The sequence below is a fragment of the Pleurodeles waltl genome, chromosome 9 (assembly GCF_031143425.1).
Source record: "Pleurodeles waltl isolate 20211129_DDA chromosome 9, aPleWal1.hap1.20221129, whole genome shotgun sequence".
NCBI lineage: Eukaryota > Metazoa > Chordata > Amphibia > Caudata > Salamandridae > Pleurodeles > Pleurodeles waltl.
The window spans coordinates 808,389,545-808,411,006 of record NC_090448.1 but is presented as its reverse complement, the minus strand read 5'-3'; the positions used below and the strand labels follow the sequence as shown (position 1 = coordinate 808,411,006).

The 21,462-nt window shown below is 43.1% G+C and overlaps 1 protein-coding gene across 1 annotated transcript in view; it reads left to right on the top strand.

The window, feature by feature from the left end:
- The window catches only part of POLA2 (DNA polymerase alpha 2, accessory subunit), a 346,083-nt gene that overhangs the window by 165,830 nt on the left and 158,791 nt on the right, over nt 1–21,462 (top strand). The window contains exon 11 of the mRNA XM_069208070.1: nt 14,427–14,551. Coding sequence (XP_069064171.1) covers nt 14,427–14,551 — 125 coding nt within the window. The remainder of the gene's footprint in view (nt 1–14,426; nt 14,552–21,462) is intronic.

Below are 21,462 nucleotides of genomic sequence, written 5' to 3'. Positions count from 1 at the left end.
GTGTAGTTAGTGCTAAAAGTTATGTAGCTGAAGACGGACATGGAATGCTGTTAGGCTGCCAGACGGCGGAGGACCTGGGGGTTGTCACTTTTGCGTTTTGCATACACCAGGAGGCGGTGGCAGAACTTGTAGCCCAATATCAGGAGGTTTTTGAAGGAATTGGGTGCCTCAAGGACAAGGAGGTGAAGCTGCATATTGATGAGACCGTTCAACCTGTGGCACTCAGGCAGAGAAGAATAGCATTCCACCTCAGACTCCAAGTAGAAAAGGAACTCGAACAGCTAGAGAAGGCTGGCATAATTGAGAGGGTGACAGGACCGACTCCGTGGGTGTCACCCATAGTGGTCGCACGCAAGCCAGAGCAACCCGGAGAAGTCCGCATCTGTGTGGACATGCGCCTTTCCAATACGGCGATCAAACGGGAGAGACATCTGACACCCACCATAGATGACCTCATAGCGGAGCTCAGTCGGTCATATTGGTTCTCCAAACTGGATTTGTGTTCTGGATACCACCAGTTGGTGTTATCTAAAGAGTCAAGGTATATAACGACTTTCTCCACCCATGTTGGTTTGAGGAGGTACAGACGATTGTGTTTTGGAGTATAAAGTGCGGCAGAGGTGTTCCAAAACACCATCCAGGAACTGTTGAGGGATCTACCTGGCACGATCAATGTAAGTGACAATATTTTGATTCATGCCCCACCGTTGCTGAGCATCACTCTCAGCTCCGTCAAGTATTACAAAGGATTCAAGAATCAGGTCTCACCCTCCATCGTCAAAAGTGTGAATTCTTAACGGATCACATACAATTTTTTGGCTATGTTTTCTCCGCTGTTGGGGTAGCTCCTGACCCTGCGAAGGTGAGAGATGTCAAGGATGCTCCTCCCCCGACCTGTGTGACGGAAGTTCGCAGTTTTTTAGGGATGGTTAATTATTGTGGCTGGTTCATACAAGACTTGGCTTCGCTCACACAACCGCTTAGAGCTTTGACGAAGTCATCGGAACCATGGGTTTGGGGTGTGGTCCAGCAAGAGGCGTTTGAGGCAGTAAAAAAGGCTCTGTCAAGTGACGCCACATTAAGGTATTTCGACCCAAAGAAAGACACAAAGGTCGCCGTGGATGCGGGTCCAAAGGGATTAGGTGCGGTACTGTTTCAAAAACAGAGCTGTGAAGACTTGTCCCCGGTGGCGTTCGCAAGCAGGTCTCTGACTGAAACGGAGCAGAGGTACTTCCAGATAGAGAAGGAGGCCATTGCAGTACACTGGGGCTGCAAACACTTCCACACGTATGTATATGGTCGCCCGTTCTTGGTTACCGCGACCATAAGCCGCTCATACCTCTGTTTAACGGCACGGCTTCAAAGCCTCCACCAAGGATTGAAAAGTGGATGCTCCAGCTGCAAGGCTGTCGCTGCCAGCTTGGAGTATCGTCTGGGGGCAGACAATCCGGCGGATTACCTTTCCAGGCACCCCAGAGCTGCTTCAGACAACGAGATCAACAACGCTGAGGAGACCGAAGAATACGTCAGGTTGATTTCTGACCGATCCCGGCCGAAACATATATCCATAAGTGAAATTGTTCAAGCTGCGGCCTGCGACGAGTGCTTCCAAAAAGTGTTCAGATCCATCCGTGATAATCAATGGTTTGTGGTGAAGAAACAAATTCTCACATTGGTTTCCTCGTCACAAAGAATCCTAGGGAGCTTATACCAGGTGAGAGCTGAATTGACAGTGGATGCGGAGGGGTGCCTCCTCCGAGGATGCCGATTGGTGATCCCTTCGTCGCTCACATCCCGAGTGGTACAATTAGCTCACAATGGACACCAGGGCATGGTGAAGACAAAGGGCGGGTTACGGTCCGATGTATGGCTCCCACTCATGGATGAATAGGTGGAAGAAGTGATAAAAAACTGTGAGTGGTATCAAGCGTCGGGAGAGCCGAATCGCCCCACTCCAGTGGAAACTGAACCTGGACCAACCTCTCCTTGGGTGTCCGCAAGTCTGGATTTTGGGAGCCTTCCTGATGGGCGACACACTCTGGTTCTTGTGGATGATTTTTCCAAGTATCCAGAAGTTGAAGTGATCTCCTCTCTTGCTGCGTAGGTGGTGATTCCGCGTCTGGAAAAAATAATGGCGACTCATGGCCTGATATCTGAGATTAAGACTGACAATGGGCCTCAGTTTCAGAGCAAGGAACTGTCTGAGTACTTTGAAAGGACTGGTGTTCGCCACCGCCACATCACCCCAAGGTGGCCTCAGGCGAATGGTGAGGTTGAACGCTTTATGCGCACATTGAACAAGGTGTTACGCATTGCTAATGCAAGTGGCCAGCAGAGCGAGTATGCTGAATACTCTTTCTTGAGAAATTATAGTCAGACTCCCCATTCCACAACCGGTAAAGCTCCGGGGCATGTCGTGTTTGGACGACCGGTGTTGGACTCAATACCCCATCACAGGACATGGACTCCCAGTCCCATTGATCCCGTTCAGGTGCAGAACCGCAGGTCCGCCACCAACGGGCTTGCTAGCCGTCGTCGGAGAGCAAGGCTGTCCGATCTGAGAGTGGGAGATCAGGTGTTGCTCAAGATCACCACTCCTGGCAGCAAGTTCCGTATGCCATTCGATCCTTCCCCATGGGTGATTGTGAAGCGACGTGGCTCGCTGGTGGTGGCTCAAAGAGGGAAGGACGTGGTGCCAAGAAATGTGTCTTTGTTCAAAAGGTTTAACTGTCCCGGAGGATCTCAGGTGGATGCTGAAGTCCATGCATCAAATGATGACCTATCTTCAGTGAATAGTGGCGAGTACTGTGATGAAGCCGATACTGAAACTCAAGTTGGTGTCCCGCCAGTGCCTGTGTCAGCCGATGTGTCTTCCCCTGCCTTAAATCCATCTGTGAGCACAGGGCGATCAGAAAATACTCTGTATCATTTGCGCCATAATCCTGCCCCTTATATATGACTTTGTGACCATTTCATGGATGTTTAATGTATGTTAATCTGCATAGTGTGTGATTGTTGTTTTTCAATTTTTAGGAGGAATGTAGTGTTGCGCCAGTGATGACGCTGTGCGCCGAACACTACCGTGTGGTGCTGAAGGGGTGTGCCCACTCCTCAGCACCTCGTGGCATTCTCCCCTACCAAAGGGGCTGGTTTATGGTTTGAACCCGCGGTCATGTGACCCGGGTAATAAGAGTGAACTGCCGGGGCGGGTTCAGAGTTCGCCGCGGCAGACACGGGAAGTATACGTTTCTGGGTGCGGAGTCTGTGAACGCGCCGTGGGCCGAGCACATTGTTATAACTAACGTGCTCCGTGTCCGAAGCATTTATTTATGAGGTAGTGGTGGCTGTCGTCGACACTACAGGCTGCACCACCCGGGAGGGCGTGCCCGACCCGGGGACAACCACCGGAGGTGAGGTGGCTCCACCTTCACCAACACCCCGCCTGGCAAAAAGCACTCTTCCCAAGCCCCTCTGGGAGAAACGAGCGCGACCGGGAGAAGGATACCATGTTCCTCCTGGACAAAGCACCTCCACAAATCCGCCCGGAGGCCTGTGAGGGTATCCGACAACTTGCTAAAAAAAAAAAGCTTTGATCACACAACCGATTCTAAAATACTCCTTAAACACAGTATTCTCATTCTTTCTATATATAACAAAGCAAATATATATACATTTTGTAATTGATTTTCATGAGCTTGAGGATAACTGAGAGCATCGAGGATTAAGCCTGACTCATACTTGAGGATGTAGCAGCCACAGCCCTACAACTACAATTAATTGTACAGCCCACAACTGCTGTTTTCACTAAATTTATTGAGTTTTCTTTCCAACAACAAATCATAATTACAGTTTTGAACAGGCGTAACAAATCAGTAAGTGCAATAATCATGTTTGGATGCTGTAAATGGTAGGCATAAATTGTGAAAAGATTGGGAACACCAGTATTGCAATACACAATTCGACAGCATCATTTGAATCCCATCTCAGTATCATTAGTCCTAAGCCACATTTGAACAGCAACAAGGTTCCTATGTCCAACTGATGATCTCACACGTTGCTGGGCTCAGATCGTGTCAGTGTTGCAGGCCTTTAGTTGCCCCAGGAAGCAATAGCTGGAGAGTTCTAATGGCCTCATTTATGTTCCTATTTAATAAATACTCCCAGAAAGAAACCCATATGACTTTGGGGCTCGATGCGTCCGGCAGATATGAGAGATATGTGACAAACATGTTGTTACAATAAATAGCATTCCGTATGAATACTTCTGATAGGAGATTCTTCATGCTTTGACAGTCCTCACCTTTTGAGTGTCTCCCACTTTCTAGACTGGATCTGGAAACCTTCAAGCACTGCCCCAGCGCACTGACTGGTGGCATCATGCTGCTCTGTGATGGCTTTGCTGTTCCCCTGAAATGACAGACAGGAGCCGCATATGAGCGCCACCCTTCCGTGCTCACGTCAGTTCCTTTTGTTTTCACACTTGATGTGGATTCTTAGCTCTGCTCCCAACTTCTGTCTTTGTTCTGATGACCCTCAAATATTTATACAGTATGCTAGGAAATCCTGTCCCTTCCACAATCTACAGACTTCAATCAATGTATATCTTGATTTGGCTGAACCAGCAACAATAAAAGCATATAGAATACAATGTACACAAAAAACATTTGTAAAAATGATATAAAAAGAGACAATTTCATTTAAGAGCAGTATTATATACACAATAATCTAAAAAAGAACGGGTCCTCGATAAAGCAATAGAGTTAATCAGGTCTAGAAGGCCTTGATCTCAGGGCTGCACGTAAAAACCAAGAGACAGCAAATAATACCTGTACATTTAGTAAGAGCTGCAGTAACACAAGGGATGGGGGTGCTTGGACAAAATTCAGGGGTTTTAAAAGTAGAATGATGAACATTTTCCTGGGATTTCAAAAATATTTGTATAACAGCACTAAATGCAGTGTATCCTGCGGAGACATATTGTTGCAGCCACAGGGCCCCAGTGATCCAGGATAAAACCAACCACCAGGGGATGCCAAAAGGTGGTGTAACATGTTGAACCTAAAATGGGCATAGATGTGCTTCCTGTGCTTTGGAATGAAGGGTCTTATATTATTCATTCCCTTCACAGTCTTTGTAGTCGTTCATCTCAGTATAGCTCGCTGTGGAAATTAAAGTCGCTGGTGGCAAATTTTCAAGTAGCTAATTTGAATGGTCAAGGACAGTTAAAAGATAAAGGGAAGAATGAGAACGTCCAGGATGATTTAGTGTTGGAGGAAAAAACTTTGTCTTGGCTACCCAATGCGCTTAATTGTACATGATCTTCCTAGTACGCTATGGAAGTGATATAGCTGGAATGGTGCTGGGCTACAAGGTCTCCTTACTTTGGAAAACTTTGGTGCTTACTTTGATGATGCATTAATTATTTGTTTACAAGAAACTTGGTTAAGAGAAAATTGAGATTTAGATATTATTTTTGGTTTATTGTTGTCCTCTACCCCAGCTATAGGTCATCCAGTTTGGGACCCTCGTTAGCGATGTTTACTGTAGTCCCACTATTAATTTTGTACTTTCGCTGTATAACCTGCAAGCGGTTCTTATACAATTATTAGAACAGTTCCTAAAATCTGTATTAATTGTTGCAGGAGATTTTAATTTGAGACTCACATCCCTAGCTCATAGGAAAGCAGGATTTTGTGAACTAGATGTCAAAATAGGGTCTTACTCCACCGTCACTTCCTACTAAGTCTTGTGTGTGTTCTGTGCACCTGTTACTGCGGGCTTCGGAGTTAAGTGTGGCCCTAATTATAACAGTAGGTTCGTTAAATTGACCTTTAGTAATTTTACTTGGCAAAGAAGCTCACAACGATCTAAGATTATGTTTTTTGCCCAATATTTTGTGGCTGATTTGGTTTCAGACTTTGAAGTTTGTCCTAATTTGTGGAGTGACCATTCTCAGCTCTGTCACCTTTAACCTTCGGTTATCAAGCTATGTGGCATAATAGTATCTCCCTTTGAATTACGCTGCCCATCCGATGACATTTGTTTGGAAGGATGTCGGGAGTGATAAATGAAGTGTAAATTAGTTGACTGAAAAAGGCCAGTGATGTTATTCCAGGTAAAGAACTGGAACCCTCAGAATGCCTTCCTACAGAAGGACAAATTCAAGGTGCTGTTGTTGGGTCAGATTATGTCTGCTATGGACCCAGGAGATAGGATTGTGTCCTTGTACTTGCAGGCCGCATTTTATTTTTTCCTCTGCAGCCCCTCAAGCTCAACAATACGTACTTCCCCCATTGTGACAATTCTGCCATCAGTAAATACCAGCGCAAGACATGCCTAGCGTGCAGCTGTTAAGGTTGGTGTCATTTTATCTTCTTTCTCTATGCACTTCCTTGTCCTCTATGGGCTCTGGACATTTCCCAACTTTCTCTTGTAGCCCCTCCAAATCCTGGTGTTTGTGAACCAATGCAGATATTATACCTTTCATAAGCTGGGTCAATTCAACCTTCTTGGAATTACGGCCTTGATACTAAGAGCAATTGCTACTTTTACCTATTTGGAGCAGTACTGGACAAGGATATGATACAAATGTTTCAGGATCTGATCTTGATCTCAATGAGGATTGCTCTGAGACTTCTTTGTCTCCTGGCCTTATTCATCATCGTTCTCCATATTCCAAATAGCACATGAGGGCCAGCATCAGGGCCAGCTCTCCTACACCATACTCATCTGGCAAGAGACTCCAAGGAATCTTCACTACTGGCTGCCAGACAACCACTTGACAGGTGGCCGATAGCTTTCCATCCCCCACTCAAAGCTCACCTGGTAGGATGTGGTGATCAAAGGCTTTTGGTAGCATGACAGATGCCGACTCCACATCAAACTCCTGCAGCATTAGATGGTCTGTTTAGCCTTAAAGCCTTCCTGCTATTAATCAAGGGGAGGCTGATACAGGTTTGCACGGAAAACATCACCATGTGGTACTGTAACAAGCAGGGGGTGGACTAGAGTCCTGGGCCTTGTACCTTGAGGCTGTATGTCTCCGGAAGTGACTGGAACAACACATCTTTTTTCCTGGCTGCCAAACATCTGGCAAGATTCTTGAATGACTTGACAGACTAGTTGGCCAAACTTCAACAGGAGGCTCATGAGTAGTGTCTCTTCATCATGGTGGTGTAGGGTATCTTTGTCAGTAGGGAGAGCCTTGGTTAGATCTTTATGCAATCACCAAGAAACAAGAGCAGTGTTTTGCGTTGTGGAAATTTCTCCAACGCTTTCACTAGGGGGTGCATTCGGTTTAATTGGAATACAGGACTCTACGTGTTCCAACCAATGCTTGTCAAGATGACCAGTCATCTGTATCAAAATCTTCTACACCCTAGCCAAGAAGCAACCCCCTAGAGGATGTGTGGACTCATTCCAACTGAGCAAAGGCTGCTCCAACAGTACTGCCACAAGGATTACTTTTTCATGACATCTGCCAGGCTGCAATGTGGAAATTGGAACATATGTTCACAGAGCACAATTGTCCAACAGCTACGCCTGGCAGGAGGATCACTTCATCTGCACGGTATTTCTGGACCCACTCAACAGACCCTCCCTGTTGAGGAGGTACTGCTTTGGTACCTATTCAAAAGGTGAGGAATCACTTTTTGGTGATTCCTTACCTAGAGTGATTACTCACCTAGAAGTATCAACTCTGAGAAGAAGCTACTTACCTTCGGTACCCCTCTATTTGGTGGATACACTATTTCACCAGAGATTCCTAACTGTTCTTTCTCCTCCCCTTTCAGTGAAGTGGTCTTTTTATTGTCCACCAAGATCCTAATTTGGAGATCATCACACTTCACCAGCAATTGATCTACCCTCCATGCCTGAAGGTGTGCACACGAACTTTTACACACACACTCTCCAACTCATGAATTGAATACACGTAGCTGATGGGAAGTGCAATAACCATTAGAAGTGTATCATATTGTTCGAGACAAAGATGTTCCTTTCATTCTGATCACAGCTCTTCGGGAGCAATATTATTCCTTCAGCTTCATCATCCATTTGTCATGTGTAGATTTGTGATCTCTCCTGGGGTTTGTGGTTAAGATTGAGCAGTCAAATTTTACAAGGACAGCTTGGCGACTTCTTCAGCCTCATAATTCCATGTATTATCTTGGTTCTCTTTCAAAGGAGTAATTGCCATTGTGGCACCCCAGTATATCTGCAGTAAAGCTCCATTTGAGACATGGTAGCATTGTTGTATTGTGGACTGGCTTTATGTGTGAGCGGAAGGAACAAATGATCCAGAAAACATTGAATTAGCACCGGTTGGTAGGTTTGTGCTTTGCCAAGGTCACAGGCCATATTTTTTTCTTCACAGTAGGTCTCCACACGTGCCACATTTAATCCATTGTACACATCTCTCCTCTGGATCGGATCCCAGTGAGCTTTTGTCTATTTGGCTTCTATGTTCTTCGGCTGAGAAGTTGTCATTGTCTGACTTTGTTTTACATTCAGTTTGTTATAAACTAATTTTGCAGGGGAAACTGATGAGTGTTATTCTAGCATTTTCACAGCCTAGAATTATCAGGCAGATAATTCTACAGGGCGTCTGATTTCTTTAGTCACTCAAACATCAAACTTTCATTTCACTGGTAAAGAGAACTTGCATGGGGTTGCCTCATATACAAATGTAGTTCACTAGTCATATATATCGCCTGGTACCAAGTATGTTAAGTGCACTGTACATCTGTACCTGACCGTAGCCTCTTACTTCAGTCAGCATGAGGTCAAAGACATTGCACACTTCCACATAACTGAATCAGACTCTGGTCTGCAATGGAAGCCTGTGTTATTTCTGACCAGAGCAGTTTCAGGTCATTTTTAATTTAGAACTATAAATTGCATGCTTTAATGGGATTAGAAAAACATGATTTGCCATCTTAAGTTATGAAGTTGCTACTTTATTTTGATCATGTTGATAATAACTTTTGTTTGTCCAAATTTGAGGCTTGACATGGACACCTTGTGCGTTATGATGATGCTCAAACAAGTACTAAGGTTTGTTTGGGCAGACTGGTTGGACAGATGCAATGGAAGCAGAAAGTCTATCAGTGCTTTAAATGAGAATGCAGTTCAATAGTGAGGGTAAGCAGAAATTGAAAATAAAAGTTAACTATGGAATAGAATCCTTTCAGTGATATCACAGGAGAAGAATCTGGGGTGTAGAAGGGGAAATGTTGATTGGAATGTTGTCAATCATGAGAGTGAGAAGACATAACTGAAGGCGTAAGTGCCACAGAATAGAGAATGTTCCCCTATCAACAGTATAATGTAGGTTGTCATAATTATTTTATAGGAAAGACTCAATACAATGTATTGGCCTAAAGACATGATTGTGAATGAGAATATGGAGCTGAGTGGCCTATTGGTCAATTATTAATGGTTTTGCTTGGTTTTAGCAAGTATATGTAGCTTGGCAATGGACAAGAATTGTTGGGGGTCACACTGGCCAAGAGTAATTGGTTGCAAGATGGCATGTTATTAAGATATGTACGATGTCAATGTCAGACCTATTTCTGGTGCTGTGAATGAAGGAGTAAGATGTAATGTCTTTGAATTCCTTGGCATTGTCTTTAAAACAAATTCAATGAGTTACATAGCGTAATAACTCCTGATATCTATAGCTCATAAAAAAGTCAAACTAGGATGAAGGATTGTATAAAGACAGATTCTTAATGTTATTTCCTAATAAGGAATAGGATCAAGACTTAAAATAAGAAACTTACTACAAGATTGACAGATTGAAGCTCATGGCTCTACATTGTTTTATGAAATTACTCAGTCAACCAGTGCCAAATGTACAAAGTCAAAGAGTGACAAACTCACCTGCTGCTATACAGTGCAACCCTCAAAGCTTAGGGATTAGTATTAGCTTTAAAGGTGCTTTGGACATTATTACATGAGAGCCTAAGACAAGTGCAATGGGGGCAGCCACTCGTTAGTAGTATATTAGATATTTCCAGAAGTGAAAAGCTATTGATGGCATCAGTGAAGAGCTTCCATACAAAGGTTTATAGCACCATGTCAGATGAAACTGCTTTTGAAAACTGTCTGACGTCCATTTTAGAGATTGTTAAAGCAGTGGAACCAGCCGTTCATGTATTAGAAAGGAGTACTGGCCAGCTCAAGACATTTGGACACAAATTAAGATAGACTTTTGACTTATTCACTAATTTTCAGCAGTGACTAACCACCATCATTGATACTGTCTTTGGCCAGTTTGGGAAACTCAAGAGACTCAAAAAGGAGGGTACATCAAACTCTGCGTCTGATATGAAATTGGTAGTGGACTCAACTTCTGAGACATTATTGAAGCCTTTCTGCAGAGCTAACTTGGACTTTCTGATGAACCTTATTTTATTATATTGAGGCGGGGAGGTGTGACTACCCACAGGAGGTATGCATAGTAGTGGAGATGATCATGGAACTGTGATACTAACTGTAGGAGGAAATCCACCCATTCCTGACCTTGAGAGGGCAATGAAACAGCAAGGTGATGCACTCAGTCAGAGTTGGACATCATCCTTGACACAGCCTTTAAAAGGAGGAACTGTCTAAATCTCAGTAAGACCTTCATTGGTTCACCGGCCAAAGCCAATGGTCTTTGCAGGGAAAAACCTCTCTTTGAGCAAGTGTGTCATCATCCTCTTTCAAATCTATCTGGGCCGGAGAAGGATACTACCATATAAAGCTGTTCTGTAAATGTACCTCTTTCTCTCACCTGTTTTTTTTTTTTTTTTTTTTACCTTTTTGCTGCTTTACACAGCATTGTCCAAGTAGTAAACTGGTGTCCCTGTCCTCTGGGCATCCTACCATTGCACCAGCCATCTGCTAAATCAAGGAGAAATGTTCTATTGTAGACTCTACTATGACATCTTATATATTCAATGCCCCATTATTCTACACCTCCTGAGGAATTTCACTCTTGTGTTCTGATATCACATTTTTACAGTGGGCTGATTCCATGCTCGTTTGCAACCAGTATATGCAAACCGCTTTGGTTCATGCATTTGTTCTGTAGTTATTGGTATAACATGATAGCATATTTGAAACATTGAAAAGGCGGCATGTTCAGACTAATTGATTCAAACTAATTGCACTTTAAGGGAAAGAGGCCTTTATACATATACGTATAATTTGAATTATTAACCTAGAATCATGGTTTTGGGACATTGATAAGGATGATATTGGTCCTAAAATTTATCTGAGATAAAATATTTGTCTTTTACTGCAGGAGATTTTTTTTTATCATTATCCAGTCAGGATGTGGATTTTGAGATGGGTGGAAAGTGGTGCTATTACTTTCCAAACTATGTAAGCACTGGAATGTTCCCTTTCACTCGTATATTAGTCATAAGATTGTGGGGTTTGCTGGACAGTTTACTCCAGTTGACACAGGAGCAAGTTGAATTTAATCACTGTGGGAATATGGCTATGATCTTGGTTAGCAGCAGTCTCTTCTGTGTATTTTATGAAGTATGAATGATCTGAACGTAATGAAAAATTGATCATTGTTTGGGGTTTCTTAGGTTGGCATCTCAAATTGGATACTCTATGGTGCAATCTCATGGGTCGGTATCCTTCCTTTGGTTTACAGCAGAACTCTTAGTTGGAGCTACCATAAGGCAATTTGAGTGGATGGCATGGTCTCATGTGTTTGGGAAGTCATACCCTGAGACTAACATTTATGGGTCTCAGAAGGACTTTCTAGATCATTATTAGAGGGACCCAATGGAGCATTTGCTGTGTAGGTCTGGGTTGAGCTTGGCAGAATGAGGATTGATGCAATTAACAAAAAGGGCACACCCAATCTGACGTGCCAGCCTTGCTCCAAGTTTACTTATTAGAACAATTGGGCAAAGGTTACACAAGTACTCCATGTAAAATACATGGACTGTGTATATCACAATATTTAAAATCCAGGGGAGCTTCCTTATGGGATTTTGTGATATAAACTACTGTGGAACATGGGTGCACAATTTGTATTTATTCCTGTTGATATTGGATCCTGACTTATTCTTCTAATTTTATTTTTTAACTTCAAGTGGATGAATGAGCTAGGCATCTGGCATATGGTAGTATGACGTCTGCAGACTGAATTTTTTTACTGTGCCGTTGCAGATCCCAAGCATTTAAGCAGGACAAAAATTTATTCAGACTACCTTCCTCCTTATTGCCGCAGGTTTTATCAGACTGAGTCCTCTACAGTCTGGATGTCTCAATGTATTAGTCATCCAGAAGCTGTCCAGTCAACTGTGTTTTTGTCATTTATCACCCACCAATCAGGACCCTAAATCGTCTATTGCTTGCTCAGGTGTTCCTTGCACATTAGATGGCTACAATTATATTGTCCCCTGGGTAATATGCATTCTTCTCTATTATTAAGCAATGGAAGTTAACTCAAGGTCTGACACATCTTGCAGAAGAAAGCTGCTTGCCGATATACTGAATGATTAGCAGCAGCCAGCCCTTATGCTTCAAAATGAAGAGTTATCAGTTACGGGAGTAAGTGCAAGTAAATCATTATGTTGACTGTTAAACCTCAAGAACAGAGTTCATACCGTCAGGGTGGGATATTACAGTGGTAGGATATTACTGTGGTAGGATAGTGTTAACCTCTGTGTTGTTAATAAAATCCCGATTTTCTGCCCACCAGTCTGTGGAAAATATACATTTTCTTTTGGGACACGAAGGCTAACATCATGCAGATTTAAAGTGCAGTTAAAACTTAGTCAATTGCATTTGCAACAGGTTTAAAGTAGCAACCTCTGAACATGTTCTCATTCCACCAATTTGGATCTCTTAAAACATCTTGCAGTCCACCACCCAGTACAAATGCCTTTGATGCTGATGCACCCAAACACAAATGTGCTCCAGATCTACTGTCATCCGCCCCTGCCTCACTTATCACCTCTTTCACCCACATTGCCAGAGTTGGTGATGAAACCGCCCTATGAGGCCACTTGTAGAAAAGTAATAACTGAGCAACATTATTCATTAAAATCCCAGTCCTTCTTTCATATTCTTTTAAAACACATAACCATGCAGCGTCTTTCATTTGAATCAAAATATGGGTATAATATAGTCTTTGATAAGGTTTTTGTTCTCTTCTGAATGTAAAAACAAACTGCTTCTGGATGATAAGCCCTATTTGTAACATCCAGAGCCCTTTTTCCTGAAGTCTGTGTTAGTTGCACCTGCACTGTTTTATCCTGGCTGCAGATAATGAAATTCGTAGTATGCTAAATTATGAAAGAAGCAAGATAATATTGTCAAAGAAGTAACCACATATTGCTGCATAATTTGCCTTTTGTTGACATAATTTAGTCTGCAGTGAGGCATAATTTGGTCCTCCTTGGCAGTGTCATTTCAGTGCCCTAGTCTAGATGCCAAGCGCTGAATGTCTAAAAAAAAAAAAAAAAAAACTGAAAGGCATAAAAGATACATTTTTAACTTGTCCGAATTTATTGATGGTTTTTACATGGATAAGAGCAGACATGCAGCCAATTACTGCCTTGCCACTTATCTAATATGTATTTTCTGTGGTTGAGATACTCTTACGAAAATTAAGATTCTGAAATAAACAGAGGTGAAAAGTGTGGTAGAGCTGAAAGAATATGATGGTGTCTCTTCTAGATAGATAGATTGGTTGAAAAGTCAGAGGTGATTTTGTCTGGTACAGAAGGGGGAAACAGTGAATAAGGTGGTTGTTGTGAGGGGTGGTGGATGCAGGTGCTTTGGGTAGGAAACAAATGTTTGTTTGAACTTCAGTTGTGCACTGAAATTTCCCTACCTGTCTCTGGTTGAGAATGATCTTTCCTAGTACTTCTTGCTTCCATCCAAGTGAAGCCAGTCTGGTGGCTAGTCCTAACATACTTTTCGCTGATACTTTGCCTCTCCTGTAAACACAGGATGTCATTTGTGGGTTAGAAACTTGGAGGTGAGCTTGACTCTAGTTTCACCACCACCATTGTTGCTGAGCATCATCTTTGGTGTGTGTCCTTGCTTTGGTATAAATGTTGCAGTTGAAGCACTTAATATAGACCCGTGCCTAGAAATGGCTTGGTTGGTTCACATCCTACTCTTCCACATCTCGTAAACGCAAGAGCTGTAAATACTGTTCTAAATGCTTAAATATTTTTTTCTGTTTATTGGCACCCTTATACTCTTCCAAATCTGTCTATAGTGCCTCTGATCTGAGGAAAGGTCAGAGAATGTGAACTGTGACTGCTCCCGTGCAGCCTGGTTTTGCTTGCTTTTTTGATTCACAGTAGCAGTTGAAGTAACATCATGGATTTGATAGTTGTGTGATGAAGACCAGGGTGGCATTGAGTGCATTCAGCCAAGTAAACAAATTGTTCCTGTTTTAGATTGTGAGCAGCAGATGGTCCTGGTCGCCTGTGGACCCTACACAACTTCAGACAGCATCACTTTCGACCCCATGATGGATCTTATCGATATTGTGAACCGAGACAAGCCGGATGTTTGTTTTCTGGTGGGTAAAATAGCCCAGTAGTTTTTGCCTTGTCATTCCAAAGTATTCCTTTACAAAACCTAGTCCTTTTGCCTTAGTTCCTGTCCTCTGGTTGACCCACTTGGAATAGTTTTTATAGAGAAAGTAAATCACTATAATAATGGTTCTTCCATTAGAGGAATGCCTTGTAATAGTGAGTATGTTCTGCAGTTTGCCTTCTCAAAGAACCATGTTTCAATCATTTTACTTTGGATGGGGTGTGTGGGTTGGGCAGGGGGTTTGTTACTGTTTTCCTGAAGACAGTGGATGTTGTGGAAATGCTCCACCCAGGTAACATGGGCTCACTTTATATCTGAGCTTAGAAGAATTTTGCCTTATCTTAGTTTTCTGGAAAAGCATCTCCCTACATTTAATGTTTGGTAGCGTACTCATGACTACTTACTTCGTTCCTTTCAGCATTGCAGTTCTGCATTTTTAATTTCCTAAATTCATAAGCTTGAACCAGTCCTCTGTCATAAGAATGTTTCACCACGATACGGTTTTGAAATTAACATGCATATATTCAAAACCGTATTTTAGTTGCCCATCTACCTGCCCCAGGCCAAAATACTAACTATTTCTGTCACACATTGTCTGCTAGGCGATCTCTGAACAGAGCTCTTCTGTTACTTGCAGATTAGTTGTTTACCTTTGAACAGGAAAATCCACCTCCTTCCTCTGCCTGCTATTCATGCTCACAGATAAGAAGCATATTCGTTCATTTTCTACCCTGGTCAATTTCCCTTATCGAGCAGCATATCTTGAGATTGTTGGTGAACTTAATACCCACAACTAAGGCACCTGCCAAGAACAAAAAATCACGGTACAACCGTGTGCTTCATAGTGTTTAAAAGTATTTGCCGATGTTCCACTCTTTGAGTGCATGTATTGTCTTTATGCCAAACGTATGCCTCAGGACTGCATTATATGTCCACTTTTTTTACTCAAAACCCTTGAGGATATGGATAGGAGACTTGTCTGCCCTTCGCCATTCCATCCTCAAATGAGAAGTTAGTGAGACGTGCTTTCCTCCTCCTTCTATCAAGAGAACACACAAATGCAAGCCTGAGGCATAAGTTAGTTCAAGGGGGAATAAAGCATATTTTCTGGGCTGGAATATTGCTCCTCAGAGTGGAAGTCAAAATCCTACAGTAGGGCAAGGCAGCAGGCTGTGTACAAGGAGGGCTCCGTGACATAAGATAGCCGCTGGATGCGGTCCCAATGAAGTTGTTGGTTTGGGCAGGAAAATTCTAATTTTGTACCCAGAGAAATCCTCTTACCGGTGAGACACTTTTGGTGTTTGTGCCCAGTAAAGATTTCTATGTTCAGACTTGGTCTCTTTTTCATAGTTTGGAATCCTTCAGCAAGGCACAGCAGCAGGCTGTATCTCATGAGAGCTCCGCAAGGCTGACTTCCTTCTTGTCGAGATCCCACTGAATCCTTTTTCTGCTGTGGAGAGCTCCAAACGAGAGCAAGCTGTTTCTTCGGCCCGCAGCAACACACCTTGGGTGGATTGGTTTGGAAGTTTGGTTCCAGTTGTCTGGCAGTCTTCAAATCTAGAAATCTTCTAAGTCCCAGGCTTTCAGGGGTGGTAGGAAAAGTCTAGCAAGACACACCTAAGGCTTCCAGGACCTGAGGGACAGGACTTAAGGGTCAGGGCTTCCTCCAGCAGAGGCCACTAGCTCGGTCCAGGTCAGTTCCAGTTGGTACTAGTCAGCTTGGAGTTGCAGGAAAATTAATTTTGTAGCCAAACAGGACTCAGCCACCTGACCATTGGAGTCCACATCTATGTCCTGGGTACAAGAAGGAGCAGAGCCAGTCCTCAAGGCTTCTCCCAGGTCACAGGCAGCAGGGCCAGTCCTTTCCGGTTCTTCCTCAGGTTCAGCAGTGTCCTGAGTGTCCACAACAGTGTGCTATGGGTGCCATATTCTGTGTTTTGGCACTTCCTTGTCGATGGGGGTGACTTGTGGTAAGCAATGGGGTATAAACTCCCTGGGGAAACCCCACCCACTTTTGCAGAAGGTCCTGACTGCCCTACTGCATATAATCGCACAGTGCCCTTCACTCCAACATCCTAAAATGGCCACACCCTTGACCCGTTCTGCAAATCCTGTGTACCTGCCAGGGTAATGAGCAGCTCCTACTCTGTGGTCACTACAAACTCATTCTGGGGGCAGCTTCTCTACCCCCAACCTCGGTTTGGTACCTGGCTGCGTGCGAGGACAAAAGAAGGGCCTGTCTAGCTGTTATTCAAAATCTGCTTGTGACTAGGGAGCCCTCGTTGAAGTAAATTAAGTTCCTGGGCACAGCTCAACTAATCCCCTACCAGAGAACAAAAACACATCCCCACAACCAGGCCTTTGCTCTTCAACCAGTTTTCACAGTTCATTTAGGTCCATTCACCAGCTGGGTGACAGTTGGAAAGCTCATGTGAATTAACATTCAGGAGTTTTCTACAGGGGAAAAGGGTAACTCCCCAAAAGTTTATTTTCCTTAATATTTTTTTCAAACTTGACTTTGCCCTTAATTTGGGCTTTTCATAAATATTAAAAGTAATGGTTTATCGTTTCTCTAGCTTGTCCCTACCCAGGCGTAGCATAATTAATATTGCTTTCCAGTGTTCATTTATGGGCCAGCCAACAATCATACATTTAAAGTAGATGTTGAGTGCTAGTCACTCGGGTGTGGAATTTATTAAAATATCTACTTGTCCAGTGGACAGGTTGCTTCTCAAATCTACTTGTCCTGTAAAAAGATCTACTTGTCCCTTTGGTGCCATGTAGTGTGGCGACAAATTATGGCAGCAATCTCATTTTGTAAGTGCTCTGATAATAGCCTCTCTGATTATGTCAGGGCTACTACCATAGTAGGGCTTAAATACTTGCAGTTTCAATCCCTACTGTAACAATTTCCTTATTTTGCCACCTTTCTGCAGATCTGCATACTGGGGCTGGAGGAAGCAGTAAGCAATAGTTCTAGGGCTGGAATGCCTTTGAGTCTGCAAACCTACTAACCTGCATGTTTTAAAGATTTTTACCAGCTTCTCTCTAATATTTTCCCATAATAAGAAAGGTTGGACATTTACTCCTGACAATGGCAGAATTAGAACTTCTTCCAGGGTTGGGAAGAAAGTGGCTGGAGGGAAAATGAACTTGCAAATGCTCAATAGATTTTTACATGAGCAAATCTACACATCGTATTTACCCATGCTAAAATACAGTTCACAAATATTTTATAGGGTACAACATATACCATGGGTGCACTTTTGTGACTTTCTTTAAGAATTTGGGGCCACATGTAGGTAGGTTCAGATTTGCGACCTGCAAATTGCGAGTCGCAAATCCGAATGTAGGATGGTGTCCCTGACACCATCTGTGATTCGCAAGGGCTTCACAAATGCCCACCTCATGAATAATCATGAGGTGGGTCGCAATTTGCGACCCCCTCGCGAATGGCGGCCCTCACAGGGATGGTGGCCTGCTGGAGACAGCAGACCACCATGTCTGTGACTGCTTTTCAATAAAGCAGTTTTTTTTTTTGTAATGCAGCCCGTTTTCCTTAAAGGAAAACGAGATGCATAACAAAAATGAAAAATGAAACGTTTTCGTTTCATTTTTTCAGAGCAGGCAGTGGTCCACAGGACCACTGCCTGCTCTGAAAAAATGTTTACAGTGACATTCACAATGGGGAAGGGGTCCCATGTGGATCCCTTCCCTTTTGCGAAAGTGTTAGCACCCATTTGAAATGGGTGCAAACTGCGATTGGTTTGCACCCGCGTTCGCGGTCACAAAACAATCCTACATTGCACTGCGAGTCGCAATTAGGAAGGGAACACCCCTTACTAATTGCGAGTCGCAAACCCGTTTTGCGATTCGGTAACCAGGTTACCGAATCGCAAAACTGGGTTTGTGCATCGCAGTGTGCTTTTTTCATGTCGCAAACAGCGAAAGTCGCTGTTTGCGACATGCAAAAAGCTACCTACATGTGGGTCTTGGTCCCTAATTAGGTCTGGTGTTAACAAAGACATTTTGTTTTTATTAAACTTCTATTTCTCTCTCTTTCGGCCGGCTTTACTGTGAGTGATCGCATTCTGCTCTTCCACAAGGAGCATATTGCCACACAAAGTAGTTTTGTTCAGTGTCAGGAACTACAGTGGCAATCAGTGACGTAACTAAACTGGAGGGTGCCCCTTTGTAAAGAACATGGAGGAGCCCCCTCTCCAGACTCACTCAGGGCAGGTGCTGTGCTGAAGGGGCCCCCTGGAGGGCGGCTGCGGGGCCTTTGTTATGCCACTGGTGTGCTTTTAGAGAGTTCAAAAACTTTTTTGGGGGGGTTTGCCAGTGTTTGTTACAATGTTGAGGGCCTGGTAGCTCCCACAACAATAAAGTGTTACAAAAGCCATGTCAAAACAAGACACGCATTGATGAAACTAAAAGACTTATAAAAATATGTCAGATCAGTTGGCTTTGTCAGTGTTTGTTTATTTTCATGCTTCCCATAATCGTGTTGAAAATGGTTACACTGATTTTCCATTAGAAATATTTTTGGGAAATACTAGCATGCATCAACACATTTTACTAAATGACACTTCATTTGCATATAATCAGAGAGCATTCTGGGAGCATTAAACTTAGCCTCATAGCCTAAACTTTTCAAACATGTGTATACACGTTTTTTTTTTTGTACTGGAACCAACGTCAGTAGTGAAGTGTGACCTTAAAACATTTATTTACAGCACTCACCCTAATAATGAAGACTTTCAAATAATGAACCATAAATACAAGTTCGAACAGCATTAACTTTTGGAAACACATTAACTCAACTGCAGAGAGTTCCACTCTCTGTAATCAGGCAGCCAAAGGGTTTGTGCTGCAGGGGGTTGGGCCTACTTGTCCCAAGGACAAAGTAAACATAAAAACTTGTAGCCCTTGACCCCAAACAAGATGTCCCGGGCGTCGGGCGATAGGAATTCCACATCCCTGGTCACTGTAAAGACATGGCAACTTTAAGTTTCTTCAGGCCCTAATTTTAAAGTCAATGATTTCTACCTTATGGGCTACAGGGCTTACATGGGGTGAAGGGGCTTATTAGAATTTAAGTGGAAGGCTATTATCTGTCAAAATGGTTTACTTTGGTTGCATTGCATGTTTTGCAAGGTTACAGGCAGGCTACAGTGGTGTAGGCCTCAAGCTATATCTGTACTGCCACTGTAGTGGATGGCACAATAGGTGCTGCAGTCCACTAGTGGCAGTTAACTTTCAAGCCCTTGGTACATTCTGTACCATAAACTAGGGACAAATAGGCAATTTAAATATGTCAATTTGACCACTTTTAAAGGGGGGGGAGGAGGGGGCGCACAGGCACTTTACTGCTGGGTAGCAGGAGTTAGGTGCATAGAATTCTAAATCCAACAAACAGCAAAAATCTGGAGATGACCATTTCCTACACCAGAAAATTCCTAGAACCCCATGCTTAGTGCTATAAAGATGGCCAGATCACTATACTGTGTTCAGAACCCCAGGATCATCTATCTCTCCTGTAGTGATTTTGGCAATCAGCGATGAATACTGCGTGGGTAAAATGGTAAATAATACATTACAAACAGAACTTGCACTTGTATAATTATGATGCCGGTTTTCACACCACTTCCTTACCTTTGAGATGTTTTCTGGATGCCCGCTGAAACTGGCACCATTAAATTACACCCCGTGAATTTATGATCAGTAAGATAATGGGGGCATTAGGCAGCAAACAATAGATGTGCTATCGAAAAGCCTCATGCAATAAACACTGGAAATAATTTCTGACTCTGGCTCTAGGTGACACCTCTTTGTAAAATGTTTGAATGCCATAACTAGATGCCACAGAACACAACCCCAATTTGGCTAATCAAGTAGACAAGGGAACCCAAGGATACTTGGAGACCGAGGGTAGTCCTAAAGCTGGAAGGAAAAAGGTCAATAAGCGTACATATAACAGAGGTATGCCCTAAGTGCAAAATAATAATGCACAGGGAATATTCAAAACCATCAATAATGTATTTGTATGAAAAAAGTTAAAATCAGTTCTTTTAGGGGTATGTATCCCTATGGGGCGCACCAAAGCAGGCATTACACACACGGGCAAAAGAATAGGGTTGTGACATCAAGAATTACATAGAATCAAAAGGTCACATTTCTCATTAAAAGAAAACACCACTTCACCCAAAAGAACACTTTTATAAATTCATGCAGGTCAAAGTGATTTGGTCGATGACATTTCAATCCCCTAAGCATATGGGATCATCATCAGGGCAATATAATATTTGCCTGGCTACATAATGTATATACAATTAGAAAAACTGAATACATGTGGCGACCTAATAAGAGGTGATCTGCAGCCACGTTCACACAGCCGAGAGAAGATATTCAACTAGGGCGTCAGGCAGACAGTTCCCCAGAATTAGACGTTCTCGGTAGAAGGGCTTCAGGGTCAAAATTCCAATCAATGGAGGGAAGTTCAGAGCATCAATATCTAGTACTGTAATTGACCAGTCGATTATTATATAACCTGGATAATATGAATTGCAGGGAACTTGTAGCCAACTAAATGCAGACTGTAATAAAGGATACCCAGAGTGTCAAACATAGTGGAAATTATAGGAGCCCGGAGCTAGTCTCACCCCTATTGCCTGTTTGATGAGGTCCCTTAATGTGCACCAAGGAAAGCCCTCTTTTTGCTGCCCGCCATGCTCCCCACAAAGCACTCACTCCGGGCAGGACCCACTATGATTTCCATCATCTTCTCTGTTGACAACAGTGTCATACCACCCTCTATCAAAATAAGCCTTGCTCACAATGTTTCTCTTCCTCACCAAGCTCTAATAGTCTTTTTAGTGTGTTTTTGGTATGTTG